At 53.8% G+C, this 14,036-nt stretch overlaps 1 protein-coding gene across 1 annotated transcript in view; it reads right to left on the bottom strand.

Annotated features, from left to right (window-relative positions):
• Window positions 1-4,210, bottom strand: part of FOXK2 (forkhead box K2) — a 52,480-nt gene extending 48,270 nt beyond the window's left edge. Inside the window, exon 1 of the mRNA XM_056115388.1 lies at window positions 3,801-4,210. Within this exon, the coding sequence (XP_055971363.1) occupies window positions 3,801-4,198 (398 nt within the window). The 5' untranslated portion in view covers window positions 4,199-4,210. The remainder of the gene's footprint in view (window positions 1-3,800) is intronic.
• Window positions 4,211-14,036: the final 9,826 nt, after the last annotated feature.

The raw sequence follows: 14,036 nt of genomic DNA, 5'->3' as shown, positions 1-14,036 counted from the left end.
TGAGAACAGAGCCAGGAGAAAGGCCTGAACATCACCGTCTGTGATCCAAAACCAAACTTGTGCCATAAAGACGATTTTATTTTATTTTTGCTTTTTGGGTCACACCCAGTGATGCACAGGGGTTACTCCTGGCTCCACACTCAGTAATTACTCCTGGCGGTGCTCAGGAGACCATATGGGATGCTGGGAGTCGAACCTGAGTTGGCCGTGTGCAAGGCAAATGCCCTATCAGCTGTGCTATATTGCTCCAGCCCCATAAAACTGATTTTAAGGAAAATATTTTTCGATTTATCTACATACTGAATACCAACTATCTGTAGAGTTTATCCCATTAACTTGCATGCTATCACCTTACATCCCAAACTTGAAAATGACACTTTACAAGAGGGAGGTACTGTAACACCCTTTCTCCTCTTACTCCCCAGGGTCAAAAACAGTAGGGTCCTGGGACCAGAAGGATACTACAGCAGGTGGGGCATTTGCCTTGCCTGCAACTGCCCCAGATTTGTTCTGTGGCACCCCATATGGTCCCCCGAGCCCCACCAGGAGTGATCCCTGAGCAAAGAGGCAGGAATACGCCCTGAGCACCATCCGATATGGCCTAAAAAACAAAACAGAATGTTGAAATGCCAGAGTTCTTTCTGTGAAAAAACTCATTCCCCCATCTACGAGCTCCAGCAGGCAGGCGGTACCACCTCCACCCACCACCCTCCTCTCTCAGCTTCTGTAAGGCTCAGCCCACCTATCAAACAGTCTGAATCCTAGGGCCAGGGAGAGACTCAAGACGCTTGGGCTCATGTTCTCGCAGACTGGAGGGCTCTGGAGCTCCCCTAAGATCAGAGCATTAGTGGGTGTGGCCCGAAAACAAAACTAAAAGTGAACTCTGCTCATCTCCAAAAAGGTCAACTTATTTCCATGTTTGTTTGGCATATCAATACAAATGGTTTTGGCTAAATGGTAACTAAAAAAATAAAAAGAAAACATAAGATCCTCAGGAAAAATATACCATCTTTTATTGTGACATCAAGTAGGGGGATTCATCAGGCTCCTACCGATGTCGTGCAGTCTACAATATCAATACACAAGTTTGGGTGGAAAGTCATGTTCTTTGCTAGCTTGAAAGAATCCACTCTTGAGGCCGAGCAATAGTATGTGGACCATGCTTGCCTTGCACACAGCCAACCCAACTTCAACCCCCAGCACTCCATATGGTACCCTGAACACTGGCGGGTGTGGCCCCAAAACCAAAACCAATGAAAAAAAAAAACTCACTCCTGCAGCTCTCCAAGCTGTTCAAGGAACAGCGCAGCACAGAGATGAAGGAGTCAGAGGAAGCAGGGATATGGGCATCTCAACGACTGAACAGTGAGCAATTCCAATGCATGCACAAAAGCCTTATTTGCAAGGATCCAGAAAAGAGCCCCTGAGGAGTCATTAGCATTTCCTAGAGAGCAAGTCTGTTTCCAACCCGAGTAATTGACAACTTCATAAAAACTCTAGACCGAGCTGGGCTTTGGTAGTAGGCCTGACAGATCCCTTTATCACTTTATTCCAGTCCAGTCACTGTGATTTTTTTTTTTTTAGCTTTTTGGGTCACACCCGGCGATGTCCAGGGGTTACTCCTGGCTTTGCACTCAGGAATGACTCCTGGTGCTCAGGGAACCATCTGGGATGCTGGGAATCGAACCCAAGATGGCTGCATGCAAGGCAAATGCCCTACCTGCCGTGCTATCACTCCAGCTCCTCACTGTGATTTCTAAGCAGTCAACCAATAACCAACTTCTAGTTTTGTTTGGGGGCCACACCCAGTGGTGTGCAGACATTAACTGCCAGCAGTGCGCAGGGTCCAGACCAAAGCTGACCAAAAGCAAGGCAAGCACCTGGACCCCTATACTCTCACCAGCCCCCTAAAGAGAACTTTAAACCAATTTTTTCCCCAGTTTTTATTTTTTGGGCCATCCTGGTGCTCAGGGATCACTGCTTGGGGGCGGGTGGGGGGCCCACAGAGGACCACATGAGATGCTGGGGATTGAACTCAGGCTGGCCACACCAAGGCAAGGCAAACGCCCTACCTGCCATACTGGCCCCTATTTCCCAAGATTTTACGGTTTTGAGAAAATATAAAAATGTTTATGATCCAGGGTTAGGGGAGCTGGCTGCAAAGACTAGAGCACATGCTTACATGCCGGAGCCCAAGGTCTGACCCCCCAATACCACACGGTTTCCCGACAACTTCAAGAGCCCACAAATGTTCTTCACAGATTTTTCCATTTTTAGGCTACCAGAACTGCTGCCAAGAAAAAGGGGTTCTTGCAACCTTAAAATGTACTCTTGGAGCATTTCCCTCTCAAAGCAGCAGCTATCAGCCGGCACCAGCTCGGACATACTCGGGTCCTCATGCAGGCCCAGCTCTCCACACCGGTTGGACAGTGGGTCCTGGAAGTGACCAAAACATCCAACACACCAGCCGCAGGCTGAGAAAGCACTGCCCTCTGCTCCCGGCACAGCTCTGCCCGCTGGGTAGGGGTCTGCTTGGGTCCACACAGGGTCTTAGGACTGGGATTCGAGATGGGGAAGAGACCCAGTGAGCGTCCAGGTTGGGGTCTGCATTAAAACTGGGGTCCCAGCAGGACATCCAGATGAGGGCCCAAACTGACCTGGGGTCCAGGTGAAGGACCAGGTTAGGGGCTGGGTCCAGATTAGGGTCTAGACTGCACTGGACTCCGGGTTGGGATTCAAGTAGGGTTCCCAGCCGGATCAGACTTGCATCCAGGATAGGGGGCCAGGATAGGGTCCAGGTAGGGACAGGGTGTCACGTTTGGGTATGGATCATCGGGATCTGGGTCTGGGGACCCAGGACTCAGGTCCAGACTAGGATTTGACAGAGTGGGGTGGGGGCTGAGGACCAACCATCCCAGAGTCAGATCAGGCGGGATGGGGGCCAGGAGTCAGGTCTGGGTTGGGCAGGGATTGGGGGCCCAGTGGGGTGGGTACTGGGATCTGGGGTCAGGACCAGGATCTGGGCCAGGGGTCCCGGTCGGGTCCAGAGTCCAGCTGGGGTCGTTTGGGATGGGTTGGGGGGGGGGCAGGGTTTGATCAGCTGGGTTGGGTTGGTGACCGGGTCAGGTCTGGTCCACGGCCTGGGTTGGGTTGGGCCGGGTCGGGTCGGGCCGAGGATGGGCTGGGGTCGGGGTGGGGGTATGGGTCTGGGTTGGGAGGGCCAGGGTTTGGGTCTGGATCTGGTGGGGTGGGGGTGGGGGGCGGGGTCTGGGTTGGGTCAGGGTCAGGACAGGGTAGGGATGGGTTGGGTAGGGTCAGGGTGGGGTGGGGTGGGGCCAGGCCGGGTGGGTCAGGGTCTGGGCTGGGTCAGGCCTGAACAGGGTCTGGGTTGGGGTCGGGCCGGGCCAGGCTGGGTCAGGGATGGGTCAGGATCGGGTCAGGGTCGGGGTCTGGGTCAGGCCGGGCGGGGTCTGGGTTGAGCTAGGTCAGGGTCTGAGTCGGGCTGGGGTTGGGGTCGCAGGCCGAGCCAGGCTGGGTCAGGGACTGGGTCAGGGTCTGGGTCGGGGTGGGGCCGGGCCGGGGTCTCGGTCTGGGTCTGGGTCGGGTCGGGCTGGGTCCAGGTCTGGGTCAGGCCAGGTCAGGGTCTGGGTAGGGCAAGGCTGGGCTGGGCCAGGGTCTGGGTCGGGCCGGGCCGGGTCGGGGTCGGGATCGGGGTCGCGGTCGGGGTCGGGCCGGGTCAGGGGCTGGGGTCGGGCCGGCCCGGGGTCTGGGCCGCGCCGCGCCTAGGCGCCCGCACTCACACGCGCGGCAGCTGCAGCGGCGGCGCCCCGCGCCTCTGGAACACGCCGTCCACGAACACCCCGTTCTTGCCGAGGCAGCGCAGGTAGAAGTCGCCGCCGGCGTCGGGGCCCGGCTGCGCGGGCGGCTCGGGGGCGGCCCCGCCATGGCCGCCGCCGCCCGGGGGCGTGAAGATCTCCAAGTGGCGGCGGGAGATGAAGCTCGAGTGGCCCATGCTCACGTCCACCGAGCCCTGCGACGAGTTGCGCCCGATGGTCACCGAGCGCTTCTTCATCAGGTACTCGAACTCGCGGCCCTCGAGGCGCGCCACGGCCCAGCCGCCGGGCGGGGACCCGCCGCTGCCCGCCCCACCGCCTGCGGGAGGGCCGCCCGCGCCCGGGAGCGCCGCGGCCGCCGCCATGGGCCTGGAGGGGCCCGGGCGCCGCCGCCGCCACGGAGCTGAGGGCCGCGCGAGGCCGCCGGCCGGCGAGCGACGAGCGGCGGCGAGGGGCGGGCGCACGCGCGGCGCGCGACGGACGGCCGCGGCCGCCAATGGGTGCAGCGCACGGCAGTGGGGCTACCGCCGCCGGCCAATGGCGAGGCGCGCCGGCCGGGCGCACGCACGTCGGCCGCGACGCCCGACGCGGCCGGGTCCGGGCGGCCGAGAAAACCCGGGAGGCTCGGAGGCGGCGGAGCGAGCGCGCGAGCCGGCCACGGCGGGGGCGGGGCGGCGGGGCGGGGCCGGCGCCGCGGGCACGTGCTCGGGCGTGCGGCAGGCGCGGGCGCGGGCCGCCCACGTGACCCCGCGGGCCGCGTGTACGCGCCGTCCCGGGCGGGCGCCCCTCCCCCGCCCCACTTCGCCGGGCGTCCACGCGCCGGCTGACCCCTGGGCGCCGCGAGGGCGACCTGGGCCAGTTTTGCCCCGGCCCGGACTGGGACCCGCGTGTGGCCCCCGGCCCGCCAGTAGCGACCCCCGAGCACGCCTGGATGTGGCCCCAAAAACGAGCAAACGGAATAGCATCAACGGCCACCACGGCTGGGGAGTCAGGGACACCGTCTCCCGTGTGCCGGGGCGTTCCTGGCCGCTGCTGGTGACCGGAAACGTTTGTCGTCCAGCGGAGCGCCCTGGACCTCGGCAGACCGCACTGCTGTTCGTCGCCACTTGCTCCCCGGGGATCGGGCAGAGCTGGTGCCCCCGGCTCGGGCAGTGGGGTTGCTCCCAGCTCGGGCAGAGGGTGCTCCTGGTTCTCCGGGCAGAGCTGGTGCCCCCGGTTGGGGCGGAGCAGGTGCTCCTGGTTCTCTGGCAGCCCCGCACCTGCTCCCCTCACTCTGGAGGAGTCCGGGCCCAGAGCCGGGCTAGATGTGATTCTCCGAAACGCTCCTCTTGCCAACACCTGCTTAGCAAAATAGGGTTTGTGGCTGAGGTCTGTGACCTTATGCTGTGTTACATGGCTTTCCCACTAGAGACCCCTCAGAAGCGCCCTCACGGGATGCAAGCCTCCCCATTGTGCACATCCTCACCCTGCCTTGTGCAGAAACCGCCCTCGAGGTTGAATGACCCACCAGGCAGCCTCCCTGTCTCGGCCCTACACCTCACTGGGTCCTCCCAGGCCCTGTCCGGTACCTTCCTGTCAGAGAGGTACGTAGGGTCTCTCCAGGCCACTGGACTGGACATGGGTCTGCCGGCTGCTCAGCAGGGAGGAACTGACTGGGGGCTTTAGAACCTTCCTCACCCTGACTCACTTTCTGCTCCGACTTTTCACGCTGGGGCCTCCTCTCTCCACCTGTTCCACTCGAAACCCTTTGCTCCAGACATCTTGCCTGTCTCTCAGAACTATGACAGCACCCATGGAAGCTCGTTTACTTCACTCAGCAGCCTTCAGTCCCGTCAGTGATGATCGCCCTTGGCCCACTAGAGGGATGGGACTCCAGGGAAGAAACATTCCGCAGAGAGGATGCAGTGATTCTTATTTTGACTAAGTCAAAGTATAGGCTTTAAATATGGTCCTTGGGACTGGAAGGATAGTATAAGATTAAGGTGCTTGCATTGCACGCACCTGACCTGGGTTGGATCTGCAGTATCCGGTATGGTCCCTGAGCCCTGCCAGGATTAATTCCTGAGTGCAGAGCCCTGAGAACCTCCAAGTGTGGCCAAGAAAACAAACAAAAAATTAAAAACAACCATAAATTTTTATATTTTTCACATAAACAACAGGATCCTCAAAATCAGATGGTAATTTTGAGAACACTGATTTTGTGGGTTATTTTTCTTAGAGCACTTTTTTGGAAATCATGCCTGAATTAGAATATTCATTTTGGATAATTTCTTTTGTTTAGAAGCCCTGAACCTCTTTTGGTTAAAAAATGACACTGCCCCATTTTTCAGCTTATTCACTGTCACTGTCACTGTCCTCCCGTTGTTCATCATTCAAAGATTTGCTCAAGTGGGCCCAGTAACATTGTGAAACTTGTTACTGTTTGGCATATCGAATACGTCACAGGTAGCTTGCCACGCTTTGCCGTGTGGGCAAGATACTCTCGGTAGATAAATACCAGGAGGTTTACTCCATGGCTTGGAGGCCAGCCGCACATGCTAGGCAGCTCAGACAAAGAAGGGAGCACCAAATAAAGGGCGCTGGGAAGATCCACCCAGGATGGGAGATGCATGCTGAAAGTAGACTATAGACCGAACATGATTGCCACTCAATTCCTCTTTTGCAAACCACAGCACTCAAAAGGAGAGAGAGAACAAAAGGGAGTGCCCTGCCACAGAGGCAGGGTGGGATGGGGGGATGGGGGGTGGGAGAGATACTGGGATTAGTGGTGGTAGAGAATGTGCACTGGTGGAGGGATGGGTACTTGGTCATTGTATAACTGAAACCCAAGCACAAAAATTTGTAAGTCTACAGCTGTATTTCATGGTGTTTCACTAATAAAAATTTAAATAAATAAATAAAGGACAAAATTTCCATCTCAAAAAAAAAAAAAGATACTCTTGGTAGCTTGCCGGGCTCAAGCAAATCGATTCAGCTTATTAAAACCTTTTTTTTTTCAATTTTTGGATCACACCCAGAAATGCTTGGGGGTTAGTCCTGGCTTTGTGCTCAGTGATCATTACTGGCAATGCTTGGGGGACCATATGAGATACTAGGGATTGAAAGAGTGGGTTGCGTGCAGAGCAAGTGCTTACCAGCTTAAACTTTGTTTCTTAAAATATCACTGTTTTAATTTTTTGTTCAGCAGTGTTTAAGGCTTACTCCTAGCTCAGTACTCAGGAACCTCCACTAGCAGAGCCTGGGGGGACAACATGGGGTGCCAGGGACCAAACTCGGGTCATATACCTGCAAGACGAGCACCTGACCCACTGTATCATTTCTCCCGCCCCATCTTTAACATTTCTTGTTAGTATTTTGGTCACACCCAGCAGTTTTTGGGAGCTACTCTGATTCTGTGCTTAAGGGTCAGTCCTGAAGGTGCTTAAAGGACTATGTGCAGTGCTGGGAATGGAACTGAGGTTGGCTAAGTGCAAGGCAAATGCCTTACCAACTGTACTATCCCTCTAGCCACAACAGGACCATATTTTAATTTTTTTTTAGCTTTTGAGTCACACTAAGTGATGCTCTTAAGTCACTTAATAGCATAGCAGGTAGAGTATTTGTCTTGCATGCAACTGACCAGGATTTGATATCCGAAACCCCATATGGTCCCTTGAGCCCACCAGGAGTCATCCCTGAGTGCAGAGTATGCCTTGAGTACCAATGGATATATCCCCCCTGCCATAAAAAAGGAGTCAGCTACAAGAACCTATGCTATAACAAATAAAGTTAAAGGAATGCAGTAAATGTCACGGTCACGGTCCTCCCGTTGTTCATCGATTTGCTCGAGAGGGCCCAGTAACGTCTCCATCACGAGACTTGTTGTTACTGTGTTTGGCATATCGAATACGTCACGGGTAGCTTGCCAGGCTCTCCAAGAGGGACGGAGGAATCGAACTCGGGTCGGCCATGTTGGCTGCCTGTGAAGCAAACGCCCTACCTGCTGTGCTATCGCTCCAGCAGTGAATGTAAAACTATAATAATCCTACTTGTGTGTTTTAGGCATTAGACGAACAAGCAGAATAAAAAGTCGGGGAACGGGGGTCTTAGATGGCATAAAGGCCTGAAGCAACTGTTTTGCAGGCTGGAGCCCCAGGTTTGATCCCCAGAACTTCATCTCCTGCCACAACTCAGAGAGTAGCCCCAAAACCACTAGGTGTGGCCCTAGAATAAAAACAAAAACAAAAGTCCAGGAACAGGCAGGCCTGTACATGCAGAGGGAACTGAGGCTCAACAAGGGTGCACCACTTTGGGGAACAGTCTTCTGTCCAAGATCTGATCCCGCTTCCAGAGAATGAACGGAAACACACTATAGAGGAGAGAGAGCCTTCTAGGTTTTGTAATTTTCCCCAAAAGACCAGTGGAAGCAGTATAGCTGGGGGTGGGGGCACTGGGATGAGAATTAGTAAAGATTTTCTTTGTTGCTGCAGTTGTTTCAGAGTGCTATACAATAGTGCAGGACAAGGACCAGTCGACACTGCTACTGTCAGATTTGTCACTGCTCAGAGGCATCTGGGCCACGCCAGGGGCACTCAGGGGCCTGTGGTACTGGGACTGAACTCGGTGTCTGCATGCAGTAGGTGCTCCAGCCTTTGAGCCAACACCCCAGCACCACAGGGTCCAAGAAGCACCAGCTTCAGGCTGACACTTCAGCTCTTCCACACACTAGGCCAACATTCTCTGGGAATGGATCTGAACAGCGTCAGAGGGCACCCACTCCCCATCCCAGGCCAGGAAGGTAGTGCAGCAACTGGAGTGAGGTCGGAAGGTGTGGATTTGACCCTGTAACCAAGTGGTCCTCTGAGAATTGCCTGGAGACAGCCCAGCGATGCTGAGAAGTAAATCCCAGCGAGGTGGAGGACTGGGAAATGAAGACTTGGTACCTTGTTGAAATAGGTAAAATAAAGAAATGGTCATACATGATTTGAAAAATGAAGACTGCTGAAGTGTCCATGCGATCCAGTATCCAGAAGCTGTTTGGGGGTCACTTTTTTTGTTTTGGGGTCATACCCGGCGATGCTCAGGGGACTATATGGGGTGCCAGGGATTGAAACTGAGTCGGATGTGTGCAAGGCAAGTACCCTACCTGCTATACTATCTCTCCAGTGCCAGTGGTCACTCTTTATTAAGGGATCAAATTATAGCATTTTCTCTTTTTCTGTTTGGACTTTTTGTGGCCAAGGATAAAAACAAAAGAAAAAAATAAACCAAACAATCCTAAAATTTGTTCAGATTCACAAAAAAATCAATCAATCAATGTTGTTTTGTTTCTGCATTTTCGCTCACACCCAACAATGCTCAGAGGTTAGACCTATCTCTGCACTCATGAATTACTCCTGGTGGTGCTCTAGGGACCTTATGGGGGGCCTTGTGCAAGGCAAATGCCCTCCCCACTGTACTATTACTCAGGCCAACGAGCAGCTGTTGTGAAGATCAAAACAGGAGTATCATCCCACACCTGGTCTCCCTGAACACCTCTCTCTTGCTTTCTCATCCTTCACATTCCTCTAAGTAAATTTTTTTGTTGCTGTTGTTGTTTTGTTTTTAGGGCCACACCTGGCTATGCAATCAGAAATTACTTCTGGCAAACCCTATGGGATTGAACCCGGCTCACTGTGTGCAAGGCAAGCACCTTACTCGCTGTACTATCTCTTGACCCCTCTCTTTTTTTTATTAGTGAAACACCATGAGGTACAGTTGTAGATTTACAATTTTTTGTGCTTGGGTTTCGATTATACAATGATCAGATACCCATCCCTCCACCAGTGCTCATTTTCCACCACCATGGATAATATCCCCCCACCCCCATCCCCCCCGCCTCTGTGGCAGGGCAATCCCCTGTGTTCTCTCTCTCCTTTTGGGTGTTGTGGTCTGCAAAAGAGGCATTGAGTGGCAAACATGTTCAGTCCATAGTCTACTTTCAAAATGCATCTCCCCTCCTGGGAGGATCCTCCAAACACCCTTTATTTGGTGCTCCCTTCTCTATCTGAGCTGCCCTTTCCTCTAGAATGCCCGGCTGGCCACTAAACTATGGAGTAATCCTCCTGTTGACCCCTCTCTTAAGTAAATTTGTTTAAATGTATTTTACTTGGCAGGACCAAAGTGATAGTACAGCTGGGAGGGTGTTTCCCTTGCATGAGCTGACTATGATTTGATTCCTAATATCCCCTTTGCTCCTCAAAGTACCAAGCGTGATTCCTGAATGCAGAGCCAGGAGTGACTTTTTTTTTTCTTTTTTGGGTCACACCCTGCGATGCACAGGAGTTGCTCCTGGCTCTGCACTCAGGAATTACTCCTGGCAGTGCTCAGGGGACCTTATGGGATGCTGGGAATCGAACCTGGGTTGGCCACGTGCAAGGTAAACGCCCTACCCGCTGTGCTATCACTCCAGTCCCCCAGCAGTTACCTTTGAGCATTGTGGGAAGTGGCCCAAAAAAGAAAAAGAAAGAAAGAAAGAAAGAAAGAAAGAAAGAAAGAAAGAAAGGAAAGAAAGAAAGAAGAAAGAAAGAAGAAAGAAAGAAAGAAAGAAAGAAAGAAAGAAAGAAAGAAAGAAAATTTTACTTAGGGCCAGAGTGGTAGTACAGCAGGTAGGGTGTTTGCCTTGCACACAGCCAAACTAGCCCCCTTTATGGTCCCCAGATCACTGCCGGCACTAATTTCTGACTGCAAAGTCAGGAGTAAGTCCTGGTTATTACTGGCTGTGGAACCCCTCCAAAAATTTTTTTTTGTTTACTTAAAAATCAGCAAAAGAAAGAAACCGAGCCATTATGTAACACCAAGCACAAGAATTAACTCAAAATGAATATTTGAATGGAAACATTGGTGGTAAACAAGTAGTCAACAGTGTGGTGGCAGTATTTTGAAAGACACCAAAAGCAAAGATAGCAAAAACAAAAGAAAAGAAAACTCAACCGAATGAGGGGTCAGAGTGATAAGTGGGTAAAGTGCTTACTCTGCACACAGCTGACCCTGGTTCATCCCTGGCACCCATTATCTTCCCAGCCCTGCCAGGAGTGACCCAGGAGCAGAGCCAGGAGTAAACCCTGAGCAGTCAGGTGTGGTCCCCAAACCAAAAGTAAATACTGTATGGAAGGGCCACATAGGACATTTCTGGTTACATCCTTAGCCTGTGGGGGTTCCCTTAAATATAAAACCATGCAGTGTTTCCATTGCAAGCCCGCGGGTGAGGGAAGGAGGGAGGGCGGGAAGAAGGAAGAAAAATACCCTAGGCCCCATCCATTCTGGGTGTTTACTTAGCTGAAGAAAACTAAAGCATTATGTTGGGTCTTTTGTCCTAATATTGAATGTGATCAACGTAGAGAGAGTAAAGTGGAAATCTGCGCACAGGCCGGGGAGGGGGGAGGTTGTATACTAGGGTTCTTGGTGGTGGAAAATGTGCACTGGTGAAAGGATGGGTGTTTGATCATTGTATGACCACCAAGACTTGAACTGAAAGGCTTTGTGACTGCTGTTCTCGCGGTGATGAAAGAAAAGAAAGAAAGAAAGAAAGAAAGAAAGAAAGAAAGAAAGAAAGAAAGAAAGAAAGAAAGAAAGAAAGAAAGCAAGCAAGCATTAACTGAAAATAAAGCTTATTAGGAGCCTACGTGTTCATGACGGCATTACTTGCAACAGCTGAAATACTCTAAATACCCACTGCTGAAGAAAACGTCCAGGGGACTGGACAGCGCGCGTGGGTGCGGGAGCCGGGGCCCCAGCCAGGTGCCAAGCCAGCTGCCACCAGGCACGTGAGCTAGGGCCGCCCGAGACAAGAGGATGCGCAGCCGCCGAGCATCTCCCCAGGCCGTACGCGGCAGGCCGAGACCAGCCGGCTCGCGGACGCCGAGCGCGCGTGCAGAAGCGCGCGTGCGCGGCGCGGGACGGGCATCCACGCATGCGCGGGGAAAATGGGCGGGGGCGGGCGCGCCCAGGTGGGCGGCACCGACGCAACCAGCACGAGCAGCTGCTGTGGCCGGCAGAGCCTCCGCCGCGGAGCTGGAGCTCCGACACGAGCTGGACAGAGCCGTTCCGACGCGGTCCACGCCCAGACGCCCGATCTAGTCGCGGCGCCCGCCCGCGGAGCGGCGGGGCCGGACGTGACGTCATCCCCGGCGGGCGAGCGGAAGTCCTGGGTCTGCGGCGGATCGCCTCGCGCCAGTTTCCGCCCGGAGCCCGCGCGTGCTGGCGTTTGCAGGGTGGGTGCGGCCGCCCCCGGCTTGGCCGAGGCTGCTGCTAGCCGCGCGACTCGCTCCCTAAGGCCCGTATGTCTCTTCCCCGAGACCCGATGCCCCGGAGAGCCGACACCTGTGGGGTTCGGGTCTCGGCCCGCACGGAGTGCCCCGACGCGGCGGCTTCCCGCCCACAGGGCTTTGTTAGGAGCGGCCGACAAGCGGGGCCGGCGCCCGGCATGGTCCCGGTGCCTGGCCACGAGCGAGCCGTGGGCTCGGAGCCTGGGGCCCAAAGCAAACAAAAGAAAACTCAAAATGAGAGTTGGGAGGGGGCTGGAGTGATAGCACAGCGGGTAGGGCGTTTGCCTTGTACGTGGCCTACCCGGGTTTGATTCCCAGCAGCCCATATGGTTCCCCAAGCACTGCCAGGAGTAATTCCTGAGTGCATGAGCAAGGAGTAACCCCTGTACAATAACGGGTGTGACCCCAAAAAAGCAAAAAAAAAAAACCTGTTGGGAGAGTTACAGGGGGTTAAAGCGCTTGCTATGGGCAAGGCCTGCCCCGATTCTATGATTCTGTGCTGGGCACCGCATCGTGCCCTCCCCCCAGCTCTGCCAGGTGTGGCTAAACATGTTCTTAGGGGAACAGTTTATACCTCTTCCCAGCGTTTTGTTAAAGTGAACCCAGGGCTTTGTACGCCTAGCTGGTGCCCTAGACAGCCATACCCCCGCCCTGACTTCCCCTTGGCCTGCATTGTCTATGTGACTGATAACCTGGTTCTCTGCCACCTGGCCGTGCAGAGCCAGAAGCTGCAGTGGTGCTTGGGGCAGAGTGATCTTACAGCAGGTCAGGCACTTCCTTGCACGCTGCCCCTGGGTTTGATCTTCGGCATCCCATATGGTCCCCCGAGCACCGCCAAAAGTGAATCTTGAGGCCCCCAAATTTAAAAATAAGTTGTAGTGCTGGGGCGCAGGCAGCAACCACACCTTCAGTTGCAAACAGCATGGAATTTGAATGATGACCCTCTGTGCTCACCCACCATACTCTGGCAGGCCATATTCTTTTCCTCAGGTAACAGGGCTGAACAACAAGATTTGTTTTGGGGCCACACCCAGCAGTAGTGAGGACTTACTCCTAGCTCTTGCCCTCAGGCATTGCCCCAGGGAGCAACCAAAAATGGTACCTGGGATGGATCCAGGGAGGGCAGAAGTAGCCAATGCAAGGCAAGTGATGGGGGTGGAACTGAAGACCTCACCTATGCAAGGCGTGTGCTTTACCACTGAGCCACATCCCCAGCCACCTTTTCTCTTAACACACATTAAATGGGATGCATACCATCAGTGACTTACACTCGGTTGTGGTTTAACACTCTTTGTAATATGTGTCAGTGAGTGTAGTCTCCTGTGGAAGTTTTCTGACCATTGAGGCTAGTTAAGGGAAGGTAAGTGAAGGCAAGTTTCTCCCGAACCACTTTCAGGTGAGGGGTCCCTGCAAAGTATCACACCAACATACTGTCCAGGAATACAGACATTTAGAGCTATGAGGTTTGTTCGTGTCTTGAGACCACACCTAGCAGTGCTCATGAGGTCCCAGATATCAAAATGGGGTCACCAACATGCAAGGCAAGTAAGTCCTCTCCCCACTGCACTCTCCACTGAGGTTGCTTCCTAAGTTTGCGGTACTGGGGACCTAACCAGTGCCTCTGTCCCATGAGGATGCTGTATCATGCCTACACTCCCAGGCCTGCCTTTTTTTTTTCAGCATCATGATTTAAGTACTGTTAATAATAGTGTTTCAAGCCTGAATTTCCCAATTCCACACCCACCAGCAGTGTCAGCTCCCCTCCCAGGAAACCCAGCCTTCCTTGGGAAATTCATTTAAAATATATATAGTCTTTTCTAAACAAGAAAAGGCCAGATTCAGAGATTTCTTGAGCATTTCAGGGAGGGAGGGCCTGGGTTTGATTCCCAGCTCTGAAAAACAAAATTCATTGAAAACA

Source organism: Sorex fumeus, unplaced genomic scaffold, assembly GCF_029834395.1.
Source record: "Sorex fumeus unplaced genomic scaffold, SorFum_2.1 ptg000029l, whole genome shotgun sequence".
Taxonomy (NCBI): Eukaryota; Metazoa; Chordata; class Mammalia; order Eulipotyphla; family Soricidae; genus Sorex; species Sorex fumeus.
Note: the sequence above shows the minus strand (reverse complement) of the source record. Positions and strands in the feature narration are given on the sequence as shown.